General features: G+C 35.9%; 1 protein-coding gene across 1 annotated transcript; it reads left to right on the top strand.

Moving 5' to 3' along the window:
• The first annotated feature begins 3248 nt into the window (after nt 1–3248).
• Nucleotides 3249–3934, top strand: LOC149196647 (disease resistance protein Roq1-like). The gene is made up of 2 exons (XM_089408374.1): nt 3249–3365; nt 3530–3934. Exons 1-2 carry the CDS (start codon nt 3249–3251, stop codon nt 3932–3934), a joined length of 522 nt encoding a protein of 173 aa, XP_089264500.1.
• The last annotated feature ends 18045 nt before the right edge of the window (nt 3935–21979 follow it).

Below are 21979 nucleotides of genomic sequence, written 5' to 3'. Positions count from 1 at the left end.
ATTTGTGATAAAAATATCATAAGAAATGTGATGAAAGAGGATGTTGGTCTAGAGCTCACCAAGCGACACGTGGGTTTTCCATTGGGCGCATGTGGGCAACATGGTGGCATGATGGATGTGGGTGACCGAGCACTTGACTTAGCTTAATGACTGGTTAAGAGGCCCAAAATGACACCATGAAAACCAATATGGATGCCCCAAGACATGGACTAAAATGCCCATAGATGAGTGGTCAAGTGGTGGACAAGGTCGGGCCGAGACGATTTGGACCAAGGAGAGGGCACCCTAGTGGAATGATGGTGGTCCAAGCCCCCAAGATGAACAAGCCGAAATTTGGCACCACCTGGATGAGAAGAGTTGGGTGAGCTGGAATTTGACATCGACCAAGATGAAATGAGTCAAGATCAACCAAGATAGAACGAGTCGAGGGTGCATAAGACGAGATGAGTCGAGGGTGCGCCAAGATGATACATGCGATCTAAGGGCACACTGAGATGAGATAGGTGAGTTGAGGGTGCATCGAGATGAGACATATGAGCTGATGGCATGAGACAAGTTGGTTGGAAAGAATTTTTTCACTAAGAAGAACAATTTTTTAGGGTGCTTAGGCAAATCAAGCATGATCTCAACCTAAGGTGCCCAACACCTAGGTAAGCTGACCTGCATAGTGAAATGGAACAACCGAACAAGGATCACACAAAGGTGGGACGAGTTTTATAAATGCATGACTCACACCATGGAATGAGGGAGCAACCAAACAACCAAAGACACGCACCAAAGTCGTTCAAGGAGGAACAAAGGTGCGAGACAAAGAGGGAGCCAAAGAGGATTGTTTGGGCCTACGGTCGTGCATGGCTTGAAGGAAGAGATGAGCCAACTGAACCAACCCTACTGAGAATGGGAGATGACATGTCTTGAAGGAGGGATGACCTACAACAAGGTCGTAGGGTGGCTGGGTGTGGTCATCAAGTTTTGTATGGGTTTCCTTTGCATATTCTGTGGAATTTGGCTTTAAGATTTGGTTGGACTAAGCCATTGCCTTGAGGGATTATTATACATATACATTTTATTAAAAGAAGTATGTGAGCGAGTTGTTTCCATTGAAAGTATGCATGCTTATGGTGATAATGATATCTTGCATATGATAATCATGATTTATGTTAACGGAAGATGATGTGATAATGTTATTACTACTCTATGTTTGATGAATTCTACACGTTAATAATAATATAAAGAAGGCAGTTGTGAAACACATCAATGCTGCACAATCAAAAGATCATGGTGTACCCAAAAGACACCTTGTGACTATAAGAGGTAATAGGGCTGTGACATAAATAAATCTTTCCAAATATTGAATAGAGCATTTAATTGTAATTTAAGATATCCATAACATATACAATTTGATATGTTGAGAACAACTATTTTTGCAATACATCTATATCCAAAACATTGTCGATATAAATAAAGATGCTCTCTCAACTTATTCTTATGTTCTTCGATATTTTTATTTTGAGCTTCTATATTTAAAATTGATTTTATATCCTCAACCTTTCAATATTTCCATCATTTATATTATTGAGGATAGCTGTTTTCAACTTTATGCAAAATAATTGTTAATATTGTCCTTTTACTTTCCAATTTTAGAATTTTAATGACAAATGCTTTAAGAAATATATTCTTGATACAATTTTTTTTTTGATAAACAGCAAAATGGAAATAAAATTAAAATGTGTTGGCATATGCGTTCTTTTATCAAAACAAGGCAGGCTGCGATGCAGCGAGTCCCTGCACTAAGTTGAGCCAGCTCTGCTGAAATTGGAACGCTGAGATAGCCAATAGCCACTATCGCATCAGTGCTTATAGATTTTTTGGGGAATCAACTGTCTTTGTTTGTTTGCAGATGAAATGCTCAAGTGCACCTCCATAGATCAATTAAAAGCCCAAGAGTAAGAGATGACCTTTACAGTGAATAACTAAGTTTCTGTTGATTTGGCAGCGTTCCGTCTAATTATCGTTGTTTCAGTGAATGCATCTATTCATGGACCAAATCCAAGTTAAGAATCTCGCATTCCATTTTAATGTTGTAGTGAGAAATATAATAGTGCGATGAAAAGCAATAGTTTTTAACCGACTGATAAATATCATGTCACATGGTTACTAGCATTGAAACAAATGAAGAAGATAATTAAGTTTACATTCTAGAAGGTGGTTGATTTAAGCTGAATTTATCCACCAGATCACAGCAGCGCCTCATATTACTTCAAAGGGGTAAAGATATGCAAGCTTCAGCAATAAGCAGATGAGCTAAATTTAAATTGCGGCAATTGAAATTTTGTAAGCAGAAACTGTGGACCTTCCAAGCAAACCACAGTGAAAAAGCAGCGCCTCATATTACTTCAAAGGGGTAAAGATATGCAAGCTTCAGCAATAAGCAGATGAGCTAAATCTAAACTGCGGCAATTGAAATTTTGTAAGCAGAAACTGTGGACCTTCCAAGCAAACCACAGTGAAAACGAGTTGCTTCCATGCTTATATGCCGCTGCTTCCATGCTCATTGCTCATTAGTAGAGGAGGATAGGTACATAGTGAAATTAACTATATGCATTTACACCGAGTTCTTTTGACCTTTGAACTGTTCTGCAATTTTCTCAGCCAAACAAGCAGCATTTTCATTTTCTGTGAGAACTGGCAGCTTCCAAAAAATGCACAATGCTATTTGTCTCGGCAGTGGATAGACTGGAGAACCTGATCTTTATGGTGACCATTAGACCATCACAATTGCAGTTCACAAACATAAACACCGTTAATTCATAATCAGTGAGTACCATGGATATATGAAAGCAATTAAATTATTCCTGAATGCCTCCTACACCCAGATTTTAAATCTGTTAACAATTGGTCTGACTCCTGCGCAGTGCGTACAATGTTTCTTGGCAGCGACAATAAATTCCTGAATTCAGCCACTCATATTTGTAAAATTATGCCCATGCCTGTTATGAAAAGATGTCAATTAATAAACACGTATGTTATTAAATTTTTAATTTTTTGCTGGATATAAATATAATATGTTAGATTTGAAATAGGGAAATAGAAAATAGACATGGGACATCATGCCCCACAAGGAGCTGCGTGCCATGCTATGGGTCTACGTGTAATCATGCTAGGACCTGTAACGCTATGGAGCTACGTGTAATAATCTTAGGACATGTAATATAGCTAGCATTCCATATAGCTAGAGCTACGTCCATATGGCCATTTATGGAGGTGCAGTCTGGCATAGGATTATTTATGGAAGTGCAGTTTGCCATATGCTGAGCCCTCTGCAGCCTGACCCATGCAGAGGATGGATCTACTGCGTTTCGACTGTAAAATTCAGAGCATAGACGAAGGCAAAGTGAGGCGTCTGAATATTATTGTTCTGGACAATGTCGATAATTTTGATCAATTAGATGCTGAGCCCTCTGCAGCCTGACCCATGCAGAGGATGGTTTAACCGGCGGATCTACTGCGTTTCGACTGTAAAATTCAGAGCATAGACGAAGGCAAAGTCTTCATGAAGAGGCGTCTGAATAAAGCGAAGAACATTCTTATTGTTCTGGACAATGTCGATAATTTTGATCAATTAGATGCTTTAATGGTTACCAAAGTTCTTGGGCCAAGTTGCAGAGTGTTAGTCACGACTCGAGATAAGAGAATACTGGAGCTCGCGCAAATTTCTATGATATATGAAGCTACAGGACTCAACGAGGATCAGGCAATAGAGCTCTTTTGCCGCCATGCGTTTCTCAGTGCCCGGCCTAAGCTTGGTTTTGATGATTTGGTCATAAAATTTGTAGAGATCTTAGACGGATTGCCGCTCTCTTTGGAAACATTTGGGAGTCATCTATATGGCAAAGCTGATAGAAAAAGTCTGTATGATTTCTTTGTATTATAAAAAGGGAAGGTTTCCTAATTTTATGAAGGAAGCCATTGCAGCAAAGTCGGCATGACAGAAACTATGGCTTGTCTGTGGAAGCTTTGAGAGCCCGGCTGACGCTGTGAACAAGTGATCTCACCTCTGTTTTCTATTCCGGGTTGTCGGGCTCCTTGTTTTACAGTCAGGATCGCTGTGTATATGTTGGTGTATATACATATTCAGTGTGTATGTCACATAGGTAGCATTTCAATGCGTTGTGGAAGGATCTCAGTAAAAGGTGAGGCCGAGGAAATCGCGGTCTCGCCCAGAACGAGGTCCCGGCACAAGCATGGGAAGAGATCGAATCCTTATTCCACCAGCGGTCTTGACAAATTCCAGAGCGTCAATGCCGAGCTCTATGCCAAAAGAAAATATATTGCGAATACGACCGGCGTTCCCGAGGACATGGTGAAGTTCGTGTCTTCCAAGAAGGGATGGGTTCCAGTTGTGATTGGAGCCAGAGATCAGGGAACTGAGAAGAAAAACAATGGCGAGGATGCTTCTGGGGTTTTGACCCTGGGGCCTCCAGAGCTCAATAATGGCGAAACGGGCTGGGAATCGAGGAGAAAAGATGAGGGGAGTGGTATTAATGGTGAATCTGAGAAGAGGGTTGTTACTGTGAGTGCGCCCACCAGCCTTGTGAGAGCTCATGGTGACCCAACTGACCTCTGGGTTACAGCTTCTCTGCTACCTGAAAATCTCGAAAACATTGATCCTGGGCACAAGCAGAATCACCACCCCCACCATCATCGTCACTCTGAACCTAAAATGCTCAGAAGGTTTGTGTCCATGGAAAACTGTCATGGGACTCCAGTAATGGGATCAGATAGCTTCTACATGAAGACCAGGACGGCCGTGACTTACGACGACAGCGTTCGTGCATTAACTGTTATGATCAGCATGCTGTTCTGTTTCGTGTTCTATGGTCAGCTCTGTGTAATCCTCTTCACTTGTGCATTGCTGTATCTGGTCCCGATGAAAAAAAAAAAAAAAAAAAGACATACAGAATTCTAAACCATGGCTTTACCTGTACAGAATTCTAAACCATGGCTTTACCTGTACAGAATTCTAAACCATGGCTTTACCTATGTGTTTGCAGTGGCATTGAATCAGATTCCTAGGGGCACCATGTGGGAGAACAAAAGCTTGGTTCCAAAAAAAAATAAAATAAAAAGACGTACAGAATTCTAAACCATGGCTTTACCTATGTGTTTGCAGTGGCATTGAATCAGATTCCTGGGGACGCCATGCGGGAGAACAAAAGCTTGGAAGGTGCGAGAAAAAGCAACTGCCCAGTAGTTTGCCCAGTGGCCATTGAACCTGTCCAGCTAAATCATGTAAGTAATTAACTCGAGCTCAAAAATTCAAATTCAAGTTAATAGTATATTCAAATTCAAGCAAAAATTAATAGAGAAATTCATAACATTTTAACAATATATGTGGCTTGAATTCAGCGACGGCTTCAGAGAATTTCCAGCGATGGCCATTGAACCTGTCCAGCTAAATCATGTAAGTAATTAACTCGAGCTCAAAAATTCAAATTCAAGTTAATAATATATTCAAATTCAAGCAAAAATTCAAATTAAATACTTGGATAAAAAAATAGAGAAATTCATAACATTTTAACAATATATGTGGCTTGAATTCAGCGACGGCTTCAGAGAATTTCCAGCGACGGCTTCAGAAGCACAACCAGCACAGTGGGAAGAAGCACAACCAGCACAGTGGGAAGAAGACAGCGACCGCGATATAATCATTCCTCTTGTATGGCGAGTTTCCAGTGCTGCTAGTCCTCTAATAAGATTTGGAATAACATTACACCTGGTTACATGCAGATGGCACCTGGAACATAAGAAATGGCACCTGGAAGTTGTGGCAGGCAGGCATATAGGGGTATAGGCGGTGATATACCATGGAAATCCAAAATATCGGTGCTAGCATTTAGTGCTGTGGACTAATGCCAGCATTAGATTAGTAATTTTACCAGTTTTGAAAATATGAAGGGAACACAAAATATATAACATATGGTTTAGCTTCGGATTAGCTTCGGATTACCTTAGGTCCTCGGGAGGAGGCCAAATAACGTGATTTATCAATATGTCTTCAAAAAACTTGGTATATAGTTGATGACCCGGCACTAAAAGCAGGTCAACTAATGCTATCTAGCTCGCGAACGATTACTATAGTCCATGCCTGAGGGCAGGGACTAAAAAGAAAATTTAAAGTGATACATTATTTTACCATTTACCTGCACCTACAAGATCATCTCGCACCATAGGTTTTCGGGATACACCTCAGGCCCTATAGCTATTAGAGGAGAAGTTAAGTTTGTGATAAGTTTAGTTTGTGATAGGATTGTATTTTATTTTAAACATCGTAATCTAATTGTTTTCTTTTATTATTAGTAGGTTTTTGGTATATTTTTTTAAGTGTAATTTTCTTAAATTTTGTTATTTTTTTTGGAATTATAAGTTTGAATTGAAAACTCTTCTAAATCTGAGTGTCTTGGGTTTTTGGAGGTATTGAATCCATATATAGTGAAAATCTAATTTTAAATAACAAAAAATAAGATTTGGCTAAAACATAACAATTTTAGACAAAATTATTTTAAATTTTTCTTTAAATGCATTAAGACATATTTTTTTGATGAATGTGGAGAAAAACACTTAAAATATATAGAGTTCAGGCTTCTATGATCCATATCAAGTTTGTGAGAGATTTTTCGGCGAAAATCACATGGAATACCATTTGTCGACGCGTTTCGAACCAACTAGTGTGGTTCATCGTCAGGACAAGTTGAAGAGACAGATCCAGCCTAGCAAGTTAAATAGTCTGAGCAGAACCTCCAATGGCTAACTTGACCAACGGCTAGTTTGACTCTAAGACCAGGGTCAAAATTATTTTATTAATTTAATTAGTAATCTCTGGGATCAATATATAAATATATAAAATTTTAATGAGTATTTAGTTAAAAAAATATTATAAAAATTATAAGTTAATTAGTATTTAAAAGAAATCTAGTTAAATAAAGGACCTTATAATATATGAATAAATTGAATAAATATAAAAGAATTTTACTTAAAAGAATTATTAAAAAAATTATAAGTTAATTAGTTATATAAGGGGTATTATAATATCAGAATAAAATAAAGTAATATCAAAAGGATGCTAGGTTAGTTAGAAAAATATTTAAAAAGTATAAGTTGATTAGAATTTAATTGGAAAATTAGTTATGTAAAGGACCTTATAATAAATTATATGCATAAATAAAAAATATATATAAAAATAATTGAAAAGGGGGGAATATTTATAAAATTAAAAGAAAGTTAGTACCAAAGGACCTTATAAGTTAAAAGAAATGAGAAAATTAACACTCTAATAATAAGTTAAATGCTCCGGATCCTTTCTTGGAACTGTCGGGGCTTCCCATGGAACAAAGGCCCCAAGCTAAGTTGGATTTCAAATGATGTTGATATTATTTTGCTTGTTGAAACTTGGGAGCACGAAGAATCTAAGGTCCCTAACATAGATGACTTTACACTATGGTCTACGTGGAACAAGCGATCCTCCCGTAGAGGCATTGGGGGAATAGCTTGTTACATTAAGAAGAACATCTCCCCCTATGTTAGGATTTATAAAAACGACCCTTGCAACCAATTTAGTTGGATAGAGATTAGAGACATTAATAATAAAAAGACCTACATAGCAAATATGTTATTTCCCCCCCATTAATTCTAACTTCTATAAGAAGAAGAATCTAGATAAAACTAACCCTTATAATAGTTTACAGAACGATATTTCTAGCCTAAGGAATGATGGTAATATCCTTTTAATAGGTGACTTCAATGCTCGAACTTCAAACAACCAAGCTATTATTTTAAGCAATCGTTCCAACCCTAATCCTCTTTGGTTAGATGAAGACCCTACCCTGGCTAGTAGGTACAAAAGGAGCTCTGAAGACCTCGGGGAAAATTTGTTTGGGTCAGAGCTAGTCAAGCTCTGTAGTGCTCAGGATCTCATAATTTGCAACGGTCTAAAAAAGTGGCCCAATTCCAGCAAGATGACCTGCATCCATGGACTTGGTAGCAGCGTGGTAGACTACGTTATTTCCGATCTTCCATTATACAACGAAATGATAAACTTTGACATCTTAAACGACCACGAGCCTAACTCTGATCATAGGCCTTTACTTATAACCCTCAATTTTGCCATGCATAGAGTTCCCATAGAAAATAATACTTACAACCAAAATAACTTAATATTTGATAAAAATAAAAAGGACCTCTTTCTAAATGAATTAAAAACTAATTTGCCTCCTTTATCTAGTATAGACAACATACAAGACCTATATCATAATTTTACTACAACCCTCTCATATTCTATTAAAAAGTTCTCAAATGAAGTCTCAAATAATAAAAGAAATAGCAAAACCAATCCTTGGTATGACAAAGATTGTAAAAATGCGAGGAGAGCAATTAAGGAAGCTGTTGATGATTCTCTTAAAATGGACAAGATAAGAATATACAAAGCCCTAATTAAAAGGAAAAAGAGGCAGTACATTCGTCAAAGACAGGAGAATCTCTTACACCTCTCTAAGGTAGCTCCTAAGAAATTTTGGAGGCAGATTCTGACTAGGAAGACTAAGGATAATAATAAAATTGCTCTTCACGATTGGAATTCTTATCTTAAAAAGCTTTATGAATCTCCTAATGTCATGGATAATTTGGAAACCCTGCTCACAACGAAAGAAGTCTTCTCTTTAGAAGACATTAAGTTTGGGGTTAATCGCCTCGCGAATGGGAAAGCTAAGGACATTGAAGGTTACCAGGCAGAAATCTTAAAAATTGGAGGCCCTGTCCTCATCCCCCACATCCACAAGCTTTTCAATCAAGCTGTTAAGCAAGGGTTCCCTAAACCTTGGACTGAGAGCCTCATTATCCCTATTTTTAAAAGTGGAGATACAAATAACCCCTCTAATTATCGGACAATTATGATCAGCCCTCTCTTAGCCAAGTTGTGTGGTAGTATTCTGGAAAAAAAGTTAAGCATATGGCTTGAAAGTGAAGGTAAGTGGGCTAAAGGCCAAGCAGGTTTCAGAAGGCATCACTCAACAACAGACCACCTTGTTACGCTTAGGATCATTGCAGAGGAATGTCGTAATGATAAATCCAATTTATTTTGCTGCTTTGTAGACTTTAGAAAGGCTTTCGATACGGTTCCTAGATACAACCTTTGGAATAGGTTAGAAGAGATAAAGGTTCCTCTTGAGTTGAGAGCTGCTGCTATAAGGCTATACGAGAATGTAATTGCCAAGCTAAAGAACAATGAGGGGTGGTCAAAAGATATTAAGTGTAACATCGGAGTTAAACAAGGTTGCCCCCTCTCCCCTACCCTTTTTTGCATTTACATCGATAAGCTCGAAGGTTATTTAGAAGAAGCAGGATGTGGTGGCACAATCTTAGCTGGGATAGTAGTTATCCTTCTTCTCTATGCTGACGATATTGTTCTTTTGGCAAGGTGCCCTTCTGATCTTGATAAGCAACTCAAGCTTCTTAAGGATTTCTGCTCTACCATGGGTATGACTGTTAACACCGACAAAACAAAAGTTATGATTATCAAATCCAAGAAGGAAACTTGCGCTAATTTTATGTATGACAATAATAACTTGGAGGAAGTGTATTCTTACAAGTACCTAGGAATTGATATCCATCACAAGCTCAACTGGAACCATAGCATTGAGAAAAGGATCAATGGGGGATGGAAAGCTTATTTTGGTCTTGAAAATAATTGTAAAACAACAAACCTCGTAATGTGGGATAAAAAGAAGTTCCTCTTTGAAACTTTAGTCACTCCTATTATCTTATATGGCTGTGAAGTTTGGGGCTGCAGCATCTCCAGAGAATCATGGAGAAAGATTGAGCAAATCCAGAAGCGTTTTATAATTTATAACCTGAAAATTAAAAGTAATACACCATATCCTATTCTCCTTATAGAAGCAGGTCTCTCTCCTATTGAGAGCCTGGCTATGCTCAGGTTTTTGTTGTACAAGCAGAAGCTCAATAACATAGACAATCATAGACTTCCTAAGCTAGCTTTAAATTCCAGCCAAAACCACCTAAGGCTTAACCGAGGATGGCATAAGGACACAAGGGCCTGGTTAAACTATTGGGAGATCAATGAGAATGATGCTTTGCAAAACATAAATAATATTAAAGATATTGTTACTTCTAAGTTCAAAGAAAAATTTTGGTGTGAGAAAAATTTAGCGTCTAAAAAAAAATTAAGTTATTATAAGAAGGTCATCAACCCCACCCTTGAAGATCAAAAGTATCTCTCTATTTTAACTAGCTCAAAGAAGAAAATTAATATAGCAAAGATTAGAACGAATTCTCATGAGCTCCATAGTGAAACTGGCCGTTGGGCAGTTCCTAAAACGCCATGGATGGAAAGGATCTGCCATATTTGTGAGAATAGGAGCATCGAGGATGAAAACCACTTCCTCTTAGAGTGCCCTGCATACAGCCACATTAGATCTCAATTTCACAACCTTTGTTACAATACTGACCTTCTTAGCCTTTTACAATGCCAAAATTATAGTGAACTCGGGAGGCTTCTCTCCAAGCTTTTTGAGCATAGGAATAAAATCTTAAATCAAAATAAATAATTTGTCTTTTTAGGTCCGATAGATCATTATTTGGTCTCAGCGGACGTTAACCATCATCATCATCATCATCATCATCAATAAAAAAAGAGTAAAATAAAATAAATAAACAAATAAATAATAATAATAATAATAATAATAAAATAAATAAATGAGTAAAAAAAAAATAATAATAATAACAAAAAAAACAACCAAGGAGAAGGGCGGAAAAACGACTAGGAAGGGAGTGCTGGGACCCAACACCTACTGATTTTCCAGCCATCCTCCCTATTGAGATTGCTTGGCCTCTTTTCAATCTCAAGCGCTCCCCTAAATTTACGATGATGGAAATGCGAAACCTTAGCAATAACACTAGCCTCCTCAATACAAACATGATGATTGGTTTTCTCATCATGTTCAGCTAAAGCGGAAGACTTAGCTCTCCTATGCTTAAGGTCCGCTGCATGCTCGCTAATCTTTTGATTAATGGAGCGACCAGTCTCCCCAATATAGGGGGTCCCACAGGAACAAGGGATCATATAAACACCTTTCGTATCCTTAGGGTCGATAGGATCCTTCACCGATTTGAGGGACATACGAAAGGTGTTCAGGGGCCTAAAAGTCACATGGATACTATGCTTCCTGAGAATCCTTCCAATTCTATCAGTGACCCCCTGAACATACAGAATATGGACACCTAGAATTCGTTCGTTTGGTTCCCTTTTAGTCAGAGAATTCTTGGAAGCTTTAAGGAAAACCTTCTCACCCATCTATCTACTATAACCATTCTCAACAAAGACATCAAGCAGATGGGATTTTTCTTTCTCAAAGCTCTTCTTGTCTGAGATCCTTAGGGCCCGAGTAGCAAGGGTATTGAGAACACCCATCTTTTGAGCCGGGAAATGGTGGGAACTGGCATGAAGATACTGCTCCGTGTGAGTTTTCTTCTAAAAAGCTTGATGGGCGAGGGAACCATCACTATTCTTAGAAATAAGAATATCCAGGAATAGAAGGCATCCATCAACTTCCTGCTCCTTAGTGAACTTAATGGCTGAGGATTGATTATTGAGATGATCAAAGAAGAGATCAAGCTCAAACTGGCCATGAGACCAGATGACATTGGTGTCATCCACATACCTTTTCCACAGCTTTGGCAAAAGCCGGGAAGAGTTCAGAGCCTTGGACTCAAAATCCTCCATAAACAGATTAGCAATGACAGGGGAAAGGGGGGAGCCCATCGCAACCCCACGGGTTTGCTCCCAGAGATTACTAATTAAATTAATAAAATAATTTTGACCCCGGTCCTAGAGTCAAACTAGCCGTTGGTCAAGTTAGCTGTTGGAGGCTCTGCTCAGACTATTTAACTTGCTAGGCTGGATCTGTTTCTTCAACTTGTCCTGACGATGAACCACACTAGTTGGTTCGAAATGCATCGACAAATGGTATTCCATGTGATTTTCGCCGAAAAATCTCTCACAAACACTTAAAATAATTAATATATAAGTTAAGTATATATACATTTAAAAAAACATGGAACAATTTTTTTAAGTATGGATATTTATTTAGACTTTACAATTCCTAATTTATAAATGGGCCAACCTTATATAGGTTAAATATATATACCTATGGATATTTATTTAGACTTTACAATTCCTAATCTATAAATGGGCTAACCTACTCATTGAGGAGGTTCAAATAATTAATATATAAGTAAAATATATATACCTATGGATATTTATTTAGACTTTACAATTCCTAATCTATAAATGGGCTAACCTTATATAAGTTAAGTATATATATAGGCATACATACTTTACCCTCTCTAGTTTTGAACCTATGACCTCTTAGGAGGAAACACATGCTCTTAACCATTAGGCCCTCCCATGTTGTTACATATTAATCATAAATAAAGAATAAGAAAATTTTCTAATTTTATTTTGGGAAATCATATGATTGTTATTTTGTATATAAAAAATGTTACTATGGGTTTGGAGTATTTCCTAAAACTATTTTTGTTTGGTTAACAATTCATTTGTACTCGGACACGAGGAAATATGTTAACAACCCCAAGTCCCAAAGGCATCTAGCAGAAGCCAAAGCTTGGCCCCTTATGAACCACATGTGGGTAATTCCAAATCAACATTCATTAAATTTGGAATTAAATAGTGGATCTAGAATTTCAAAATAAGTAAAAATTTAAATTCTAGTAATGTCCTTGTAATACTTTTTTTCCAATTTTAATGAAATATGTGTTCAATGATGATTGTTCCCACTACTAATTTAACAACTAAATTAATATAAATTTTCCCACTATTTAAAAAAAATATCACCAATATCAATTATTTATTTATAAATATCAAATCCAAAAAAATAATGATTTTATTATAAATAAAAAAATTATATGAAATTCAACCTGTTACAAAAGGCGTTTAAACACATTGTATATTTCATTACCGTAACATAATTTTTATGACAATATGGACCTGCACGGCTGGTTATTGGTTTTTCCATTGTTTTGGGCTAGGGTACGCTGATGCATTGCATTGTCACTGGTTGTAAGCGTCCGAGTACATGCAAAATGTACCCCACGGAGTTAGGTTTTTTTTTGAAAGGTATGCGTACCTCAGATTTTGATCTCAGTCATATATATATATATATATATGGGGATTATTACCATTATTTAATATTTAAAAAAAAATTATGTAATAAAATGTTGTTATTTTTTTCGTGAAAAAATATTAATTTGTTTCACAAATTTTACATGCAGTAAAATTTTATTTGTTGTTTCAAGTGGAATATTTTACAACTTAGTATAAGTCAGATATGTAATTCTTTCTATACTCAATTCAACAGGGCACTTTTATATATATATAAAATTATAATTTTTATTAAAAGATTTTTTAAAATATCAATAATCACATGTTCATTGTATTTATTTGGTTAATTGTTGATATCATAATTAGTATAAAGAAAACTTAAAAATATTATACTCTGGATACATAAATAAAATAATTCAATGTTCATATCAAATAATATAATTTTATATCAATTTTACATAGATATGATAATTAAACATATAAATAAATATTATATTTTTACTTTCAAATATAGTAATTAACTTCATATATATGCATTGCAAAAAATAACAATATTTGACCAAAACAAAATATTTCAATGCTAAAAAAAAATGTAATTGAAAGTTAAAAAAAAACAATTACTTTTTAAATACAAGGATTTGTGTATTTCATTCAATTTTTAATATAAAATTGATTTGTGATATTTCAAAATCTTATTTATAATTCAATGTGAGTCATAAATCAAATATTTTAATATTCCAAGTTAAATAATATTTACATATATTGAGTCCGCATGGGGTAGCTCAAGTGGCAATGACCGTGGTAATGAAGTCTCACCGAACTGGAGATCTTGGGTTCAATTCTTATAAACTAAAGTAAATATTTCAATGTAAACTATATTACCTATATATTATATAAAATAATGGAAAATAAAATTAATCTTATTGTTAAAACATTTCAAAGAGTCACTATTCTACATTCTAACCCCCTTTCAAGTATATTTTTTAGTCAATTTTGCACTAAATCTAATAAAGATTTGTTAGAACTGTAAGTTTAAGCTCTGTAATCCACAAATCTAAGTGCCCAAAGGGATTTTCAATATCTGGAATCTATTTGTCCATTAAAAAATACAATTTAAACAATGAAACTTACACATGGTGTGTATAGAACCAATATAGATCCATCTTAATGATGAATATATCAAGCACTGTGAGGGATTAAATTTCTTGATGTGTAAAAAAGTTTTGCACTCTTAAAAATAGTTTGCACATCAAGAGATATATCACTGAGAAGGATTAAATCTCTTGATATGTAAAATGTTTTGCACTCTTAAAAAATGTTTATACATCAAGAGATATTGTTGTTTTGTTAACTAAGATAATGTTGAGAAAAACCATGGTAGATGAAAAACATGCTAATAGCCACAATAAAACATAATCTATGTTATAGATAATAACCAGATAATGAAAAATAACCCCAGTGTATTTTTAGAAAAAAAAATATACTTAGATTAATGCGAGCATTAATTGATCTCATTGTGATGAGTTATAATTATATAGGTTTCCCGAATTTATTTTACATAAACTGTTATTATTAAATTAACTATTAGTAAAACCAAATTGTTATAAATATGATAAAAAAGTGTTAATAAATTTTGAATTAAAATTTTATGTGAAATATTTTGATTTGCCAATAAAAAGTAAGGGAAAACATAAAATTTCGCTATAATTCTCATGCGTTGATTTTTATTTTCTTATAAAAAATAATGCAAAACATATATAGACATTGTTTGAAGAACTTATCTTTACTCTTATTTTTTTTTAAAGACATTAAATCCTTTAAACATATCAAATGTCTAAAATATAGGCATGGTTTAAGGAACTTATAATTACTCTTATTTTTTAAAGACATTAAATCCTTTAAACATATCAAATGTCTAAAATATAGACATTGTTTAAGGAACTTATAATTACTCTTATTCGTTAAATATATTAAATCTTTTAAATATATCAAATTTGTAAAATATAAATATTTCTTAAACAAATGCTCTGTTGTCGCTGCTAGAAAGAGGGTTTGAATATCTGACTTTGTCGGTTAACAACCACATGCTCTAACCAGCTGAACTATTCCAATTGCCTTTAACATGTGACCACATGTGACCTTGTGTTATTCATGCTCAGCCTGTGACCACTAGAAGGAGAGCTTAAACGTCTGACTTTGTGTTTAACAACCACACCTTCTAACCGAGATATTCCATTTACAATAATTCCCTATTTTATCTGCAAGTCCTCAATCAAATCACACTAGCTTGGAGTTGCAAGCAACCGAGTCATGGAGATCATGGGCAACCGAGCCAATGATAGTTAAGAATCAGTTCATTTTGAGTTTGAAAGCCAAGCCTCCCTATATTTAAGGAACTTGTTGAAGACTTCAATTGTATAAATAAGGAGGCCTAGAGCCTCATTAGGATTTGGATTTTTTTATGTAAGAGCACTAATCATTTTCGAGTTAAAATTTTGTGGAAAAACATTATTATGAATTTTTTTGATATGATAATGAGAATGTGCATTTCCTTGATCTAGCACTGAGTTGACTCAGATGGCTGAAGCTCTTGGACTAGGGCCCAACCCTAGTAGCAAAGGCTCCTCTTCTTGTACTTGTATGCTCAGGTTATTTCATAGATTAATTGTTGAATTGATTTTAGGATTGTTTCATTGCATGTAGTGGTGAAGTTGATTAGTTTTCTTCCATTTGTGCATATCTTTAGCGGTAGTTTTAGAAAGGTAAAGGAATACCAAAACGGCTGATAGCAGACGGGTTTGGTCTCACTCCTCCCTTCAGGGATCATGGTTTGAGGAAGAACTCCTATTCAGCCCCAAAAAGACAGAATTCTGATTTCTTATGGAATTTAGGGTTTCTTCTACTTAGGCCAACATCTGTTCAATTTTGAAGAATAGGTTTCAGTTGTTATTTCTTATATTTCTAGCTTTGTATTATATCTCATGTTGTTTCACAATATTCTACAAGCATTTACATGCATGAATTAAGCAACTAAATAATGTAATTTTGTTTCTTATGTTGAATAGAAATCTTCCTTGTTTGACATGATTCATGGGTAAATGCCAGTGATGTATGTATTGCATGAGATTTCAATAGTGCAAGGAGATCTCATGTTAGTAGCCTCAGCCTAACCTCATCCCTCCATGATCACCAAAAGCCACTAAGTCCATCAACCAATTCATCATTCCATAAGAACAACTTTCCAGGTTTGTTGAGCAAATCCAACCATCTTACAAACTTTGGTTTGAGCTCTGAGGAAGTCCTAGCCACTCCCTTGCCTTGTTTCTTCCATCATTCACCTTCCCTAGGCCCTATACCACCTTCCAAATCACTCCTATTTCTCTCGTCCGGATCCTGTAGGAATACAGGGGATCTTGTAGGAGCATTAGGACATCCTGTAGGAAGCATTAGGACATCCTATAGGACGACCTGTAGTGGCCTGTTTTGAGGCTGATTTGTGGAAAAAGCATATAGGAAGATAGGAGAAGACCCCCACTTGCCTCCCAAGCCATATGACCTTTCACAACCACCTCTAACCCGCCTGCCATAACACTAAGAAGATTTAGCATTCACATTTTCACAAAAAAGGACAGAAAGGGAAAAAAGAGTTATTGTGTTCATTCATATGCACAGCAATAAAATGTTTGGTTATTTCAAATTTCATACCTATTATAGTTAGGATTACACACATGTTAGCTTAGAATTATTTTGAAGAAAGATCTCTTAACAAATAGTTAGATGAGTGGTGTGTTTAAAGCATTTATTTCAGTCTTTCATTACTGCAATAGACAATATTTCCATTCTTCCAATTAGGGTAAAATTTCCCTTTCTTCATTGGTAATCAAACTTCTTCTGAATCAATAGAAGGCTGGTTTCAGAAACCATAGTGGTCTATCGCTAGCTCAGCAGTGACAAAGAGTGGACCCATCACATCTGCTTGTGTATACAACACTGTCACCTCCAAGTTTTTATGAACCCTGGGTTGATAAAGTAAAGTTGGTAGCCCCAAGAGTTGCAGCATTCTTGCTGCAATACTAGTGCTCATCACAACTCTCTTGGGGTCATGGTAAAAATGATTGTTGGAGGGAAATTTTCAACAACCGTGGTACCTGTGGGACAGAAAAATCACTCATGGCCAACAAATATTAGCTTTTGCAAATCTACCTTCAAAGTAAGATTAGGAAGAAAACCAAAAAACTAGAGAGAGATATTGCACAATTTTCTGGATCAAGTGAGGGAGAGTGGTTATGGGAATTGTGCATTTCATAGTCCCAATAGCCAAGGGTGCAGCCCGAGGCTTGAGATTGTGAAATGCGCAGTTTAACTTGGGCAGTGACTGGGAGAGACTGCGCATTGCATAGTCTCAGTGGCCAAGGCGGCAGACTGAGCCCTGGAACTGTGAAATGCACAATTGGGCCAACCTCTATTGTGCTTTACATAGTCTCAAATGCCAATCTCTCGGCTTGAGCCTCAAACTTGCGCAATGACCAACTGGGCAAGGTGAAAAATTGCCAAGGGAAATTGCAAATCTTCCTTGTGAAAGTGTGGGAAACAAGAAGATCTAAGTGATGATGTGAGTTTGAGTGTATATATGACTAAGTATAAATGAGTAAATGTAAACCATGTGTAGAAACTCAATCAAATGGAAGGAAAATCAAATATGTGAGTAGAGTCACCACAACAACGACCATTGGTGCAAAAATAAGAAAATCGATGCGACACTTGTGAAAGGAAAAAAAAAAAAAACTTGAAACAAAACTTCTACAAGATAATATAAGTTAAAAATCCAGAAACCATGAAGAGAAACAAGCAAAACAATGCTCATAAAAGCAAAATGACAAAAAGTGTCAAAAAAGTGACAAAAGACGACAAAAGCAAAACTCACCCGGAAAAGCAACGACAACTACACCAAAGTTTCCTTGATCTCCTCGGGAATGCTAGAGCTCCAAGATCAAAGGTGAAAATGATCTCTAAAGGCATCAATTAAATATATTTGAGTGAATTAAGGTTTATGACGTGCATGCCTAAATCAAGGAACAAGTGACACTTGGCAGAAATTTCTAAAAATAGCAAATGTGCCTCCTTCGGGAAACTAATAATGGATCCCTATTTTCTAGGGATTCTTATTTGCTTTTTAGATTTTTTTCTTTTTTTTTTTGTTTTATGGGAAACTTTCCATGCATACTACCAGGAAATATTGCGCAATTATGGGGAACCGGGAAACTTTCTGACACAATGAATTGTGCAGTTTTGAGCTTAAGGGAAGGATTGCATAATTTATGGGCTGAGTGTTGGGCTTCCTTCCATGACTGCGTTGTTTCTGAGTTTAAGGCAGAAATTCCAGTCAATATTGCGCAATTGCAATCATCAAGGCTAGCTTTCCCTCATGGATTGTGCAGTTCCTAGAGGCAAGCCCATAACTGCTATAAAACCAAGTCGGGAGGTTATCTTATGACTTCAAAGATCATCTAAGTGTGGAAACAAGAAAAAAAAAGACATAGATGAAAAGGATAAGTCTCAATCAAATGATGAATAGTTGAAAATAGTACAGGATAAGCTCCTATGGATAGGAAAGAAGGTTCCAAAATGGAAGTGTAGGCAATATTTTGGAGGGTGGTTGTAGCCTCTACAATAGGTGATTAAAGATCACTTCATAGCATTGTAATCTCTAGGAATTCCATCTGAAACATCTTAAAATTGCATTCATTAGTACAATTCATTCACAATTCTTGAAGTGGATCACTAAAGTTTCGGCCTAGGGCAACTTCTGATCTAGGACCTAAGGTACAACAATGAGGGTTTATCTATTTAAACATTGATAACCATAAAGGTTTTATCATCTCTATGACCAATGAATAAGTGGCATGATTGTGGTTTTAATATTAAGCTTGTCTTGCTGTCTAGATACATATACATATGCTTGAGGAAGAGGACTTAAGTCAACCTTATTGAACAATAGTTCAAACCTATACTCGGTCTTGTAGCCTTGTAACAACAGTGCCTATTTGAAGATCCACTTAACTGCTAACAATAATCATGATACCATTTGGATCTTTAAACCATTACATCGACTCATCAAAAGTATGAAAACTATGTTGAGCCTAGATATGTTTAATGCATGAGGTATGGTTCATTCATCTTTATCTTGGTGATAAACTACTTGAATATTCTTGTAAACAAATCATTGATACCATAAATGTACGAGGGTTTCAAAAGGAAAAGGAACTAGAGTACTATAGTTGGAATATGCATTTTGTTATCAGTTTGCAGCTTGGATTGTAGTTAGGGTTTTATAAGAAGCTTCAATGGCTGGTGTGTTCAAAGAATACAGTTGGCATCTACAGGAAGAGACATTAACATATTTGGAAAAAATAAACAAGTCATCAAAATTTTGTAGTAAAGTTTTCATTATTTTCTGAAGTTAGGACTTTGTGGGGGTTACATTATTGGAAATCAATGTCATATCATTGCAAGATTTAATTTGAGTGGGTCATTGTCCCTAGTACGAGAACCCACATAGTTTTCATAAGTATATACATTGTAAGTGGATCATTGTCCCTGGTACGAGAGCCCAAAATGGTGTGTCAATTTAATTATCATTTGAGGGTGGTTGGGTGGTTCTAGGAAGGTGGTTGAAGTCACCTCTAGCTTGGAGCCTAAAAACACTTCAGGGTGGTAGGTTGCTGCTACAAAAAGTTGGAGCTTGCACGGGTGTTGGAGAGTCCTTTTAGCAATGGCCAATAAAACTAGGGGTTGGAGCATCCTTTCAATTGGAGTTGGAAAATGGAATGCTTTTCTAGATTACTAGGGAGTTGGGGCTTCCCTTTTCAGTTGGAGCTGAATCATTTTATGTACTCACAAAATTATTATAAAAGTGTTCGATGGTTTTTCTCTCAAAATGGTTTCCATCTAAAAACTTCTTGTGCATTGTTCTCTTGATCTGTTGATGCTTTATATGTTATTAATTCTATGAAAAGATTAATAAGTTGCTAATTGATAAGAAATATCAATTCACCCCAATTTCAGTATTTCTGATAATTTAATCCTTCTTGAATATCTTTGCATTGGAAGGGGAAAGATACAAATAAATAGTCCTTAATTGAAACTAATGCGTTGCAATGATAAATATTAGAATTGTCATTATTAATTTTTATACCTATCATCAGTTTTCCTTATTGCCATGATGGATGTTAAGGAATTAAGATTCAGTATCGGTCCCACAAGAAATATAAATATACTATAAACAAATAATAGATGAGAAATATTAGTTTGACTGGAGATATTTACTCCCTTTTTTTTAACAAGTTCGGGTATATTATATTCGTTCCAAAAAAAAGAGGAAGAAGAACTCCTGAGTACATAGAGGTTGAACAGATCAGGGAGGGAAGAGAGGAAAAAAAATCCCTGATCCTTATTTTCCAACTTTTACATATAGATCATATATTCCTAATTTTCCAACTACATTTAACTTAAAGATTCTTACAAACTTCTATAGAAGAAAACTACAATTGTTGAGCATATTTAAATTAGAGAAAGAGTATAATGTCGAGACATAGATTTCTTTCTGTTGAAGAGAGAAGAAAGTCCTTAGATTCATGAAGCTGAATATTCCTCTTATTCTTTGTTAATAGACTTCTCCTCGTTTTGTTGATATTTGTTGCAACAATCCTTTGAATTGGAGTTTTCTCCTGGTTTCTTTGCCACCGTGTCTTACAGAGTATTGAGTGCATTGTCAAGGTGTGCACAATGGTTGTTGAGATTCTCGATAGATTTCCTATGTTCATTGCATTGGTCATAAATATAACCCATCTCAGATTTGCATCTTTCTTTCCACTGATTTTGCATAGAACGAATATGCTCCAGAACAATTTTGTGGGCTTTACAATGCAGGCATGACTTTGACTGGGGCGAATCGATGATGACAATAGCAGGGGAGCTAAAGGAAAATGGGGGAAAGGATATGGGAAGGAGTTTATGGCACAACTTATGGGTAGTCGATGAAGAAAAGAGGTGTATAGAAAGTCGAGGGGAAAAATCTGCAAGAAGAAAAGGGACATTCAGGAGCTGCAAGGAGAGAATTGCACGAGGCAAGGAAAGGGATGAGGGAAATATAAAGGAGAGAGGGGTCAAATGGGGAGCTTGAAAGTCTTTGGAGTCATTGTTTCATATGATTTAAGAAGCGCAACTAATAGAGAGATGAAATCGAGAAAGGTTACAGGTCAACATTGAGCGTGGATCTTTGACTGTTTAGGGATTCGGTGAGATAATGAAACTGAACTTTGATAGAAAGGATGAGAGTTGAGATTGAGTTTTTCTGATAACGGGATATTCAAGTGTTAGGTAATGGGTGGGGGAGGAATTAAGTTATGAATTTGGAATAGATATCATTTTTAATCCTTACTTCTCCTTGAGGTATGACACAGGCGTTGTTTGCATGCTCGTCAGTGATCTTGTTATTCTCTCTTAGAACATGATAGTAAGAAACATTTCCTAAATTTTTGAGATGGTGTCAGATTCTAAAGATGATTTGACCAAGATAAATATTTTTAGGCTTCGAATTCCTGACCATTTGTTGAATGAGGATTGCAGAGTCCCCAATGATGACTGGATTCATATAATTTTTGTTGCTGAGGATTTGGGAACCCAATAGAAACCCATATGTTTCTACTTTGTTGTTTGTATATATGTCGAGGCCCCACTCGAAGGAGATAATGTTTACACTCAACTAATCCATGATGTAACCTTTTG

This window comes from Pinus tabuliformis, chromosome 2_2 (assembly GCF_031772625.1).
Source record: "Pinus tabuliformis cultivar Carrire ecotype Pingquan chromosome 2_2, CPIR1, whole genome shotgun sequence".
Classification (NCBI taxonomy): Eukaryota; Viridiplantae; Streptophyta; class Pinopsida; order Pinales; family Pinaceae; genus Pinus; species Pinus tabuliformis.
The sequence above is the reverse complement of the archived record's forward strand: the minus strand, read 5'-3'. Positions and strand labels throughout refer to the sequence as shown.

What these genes read in the sequence shown, in the direction of transcription:
- LOC149196647 (XM_089408374.1), top strand. Translation starts at nt 3,249, where the DNA reads ATGGCCATTTATGGAGGTGCAGTCTGGCATAGGATTATTTATGGAAGT. An exon ending in GGATCTACTGCGTTTCGACT is followed by an intron (nt 3,366 to 3,529) that starts GTAAAATTCAGA and finishes TGTAAAATTCAG; the next exon opens with AGCATAGACGAAGGCAAAGT.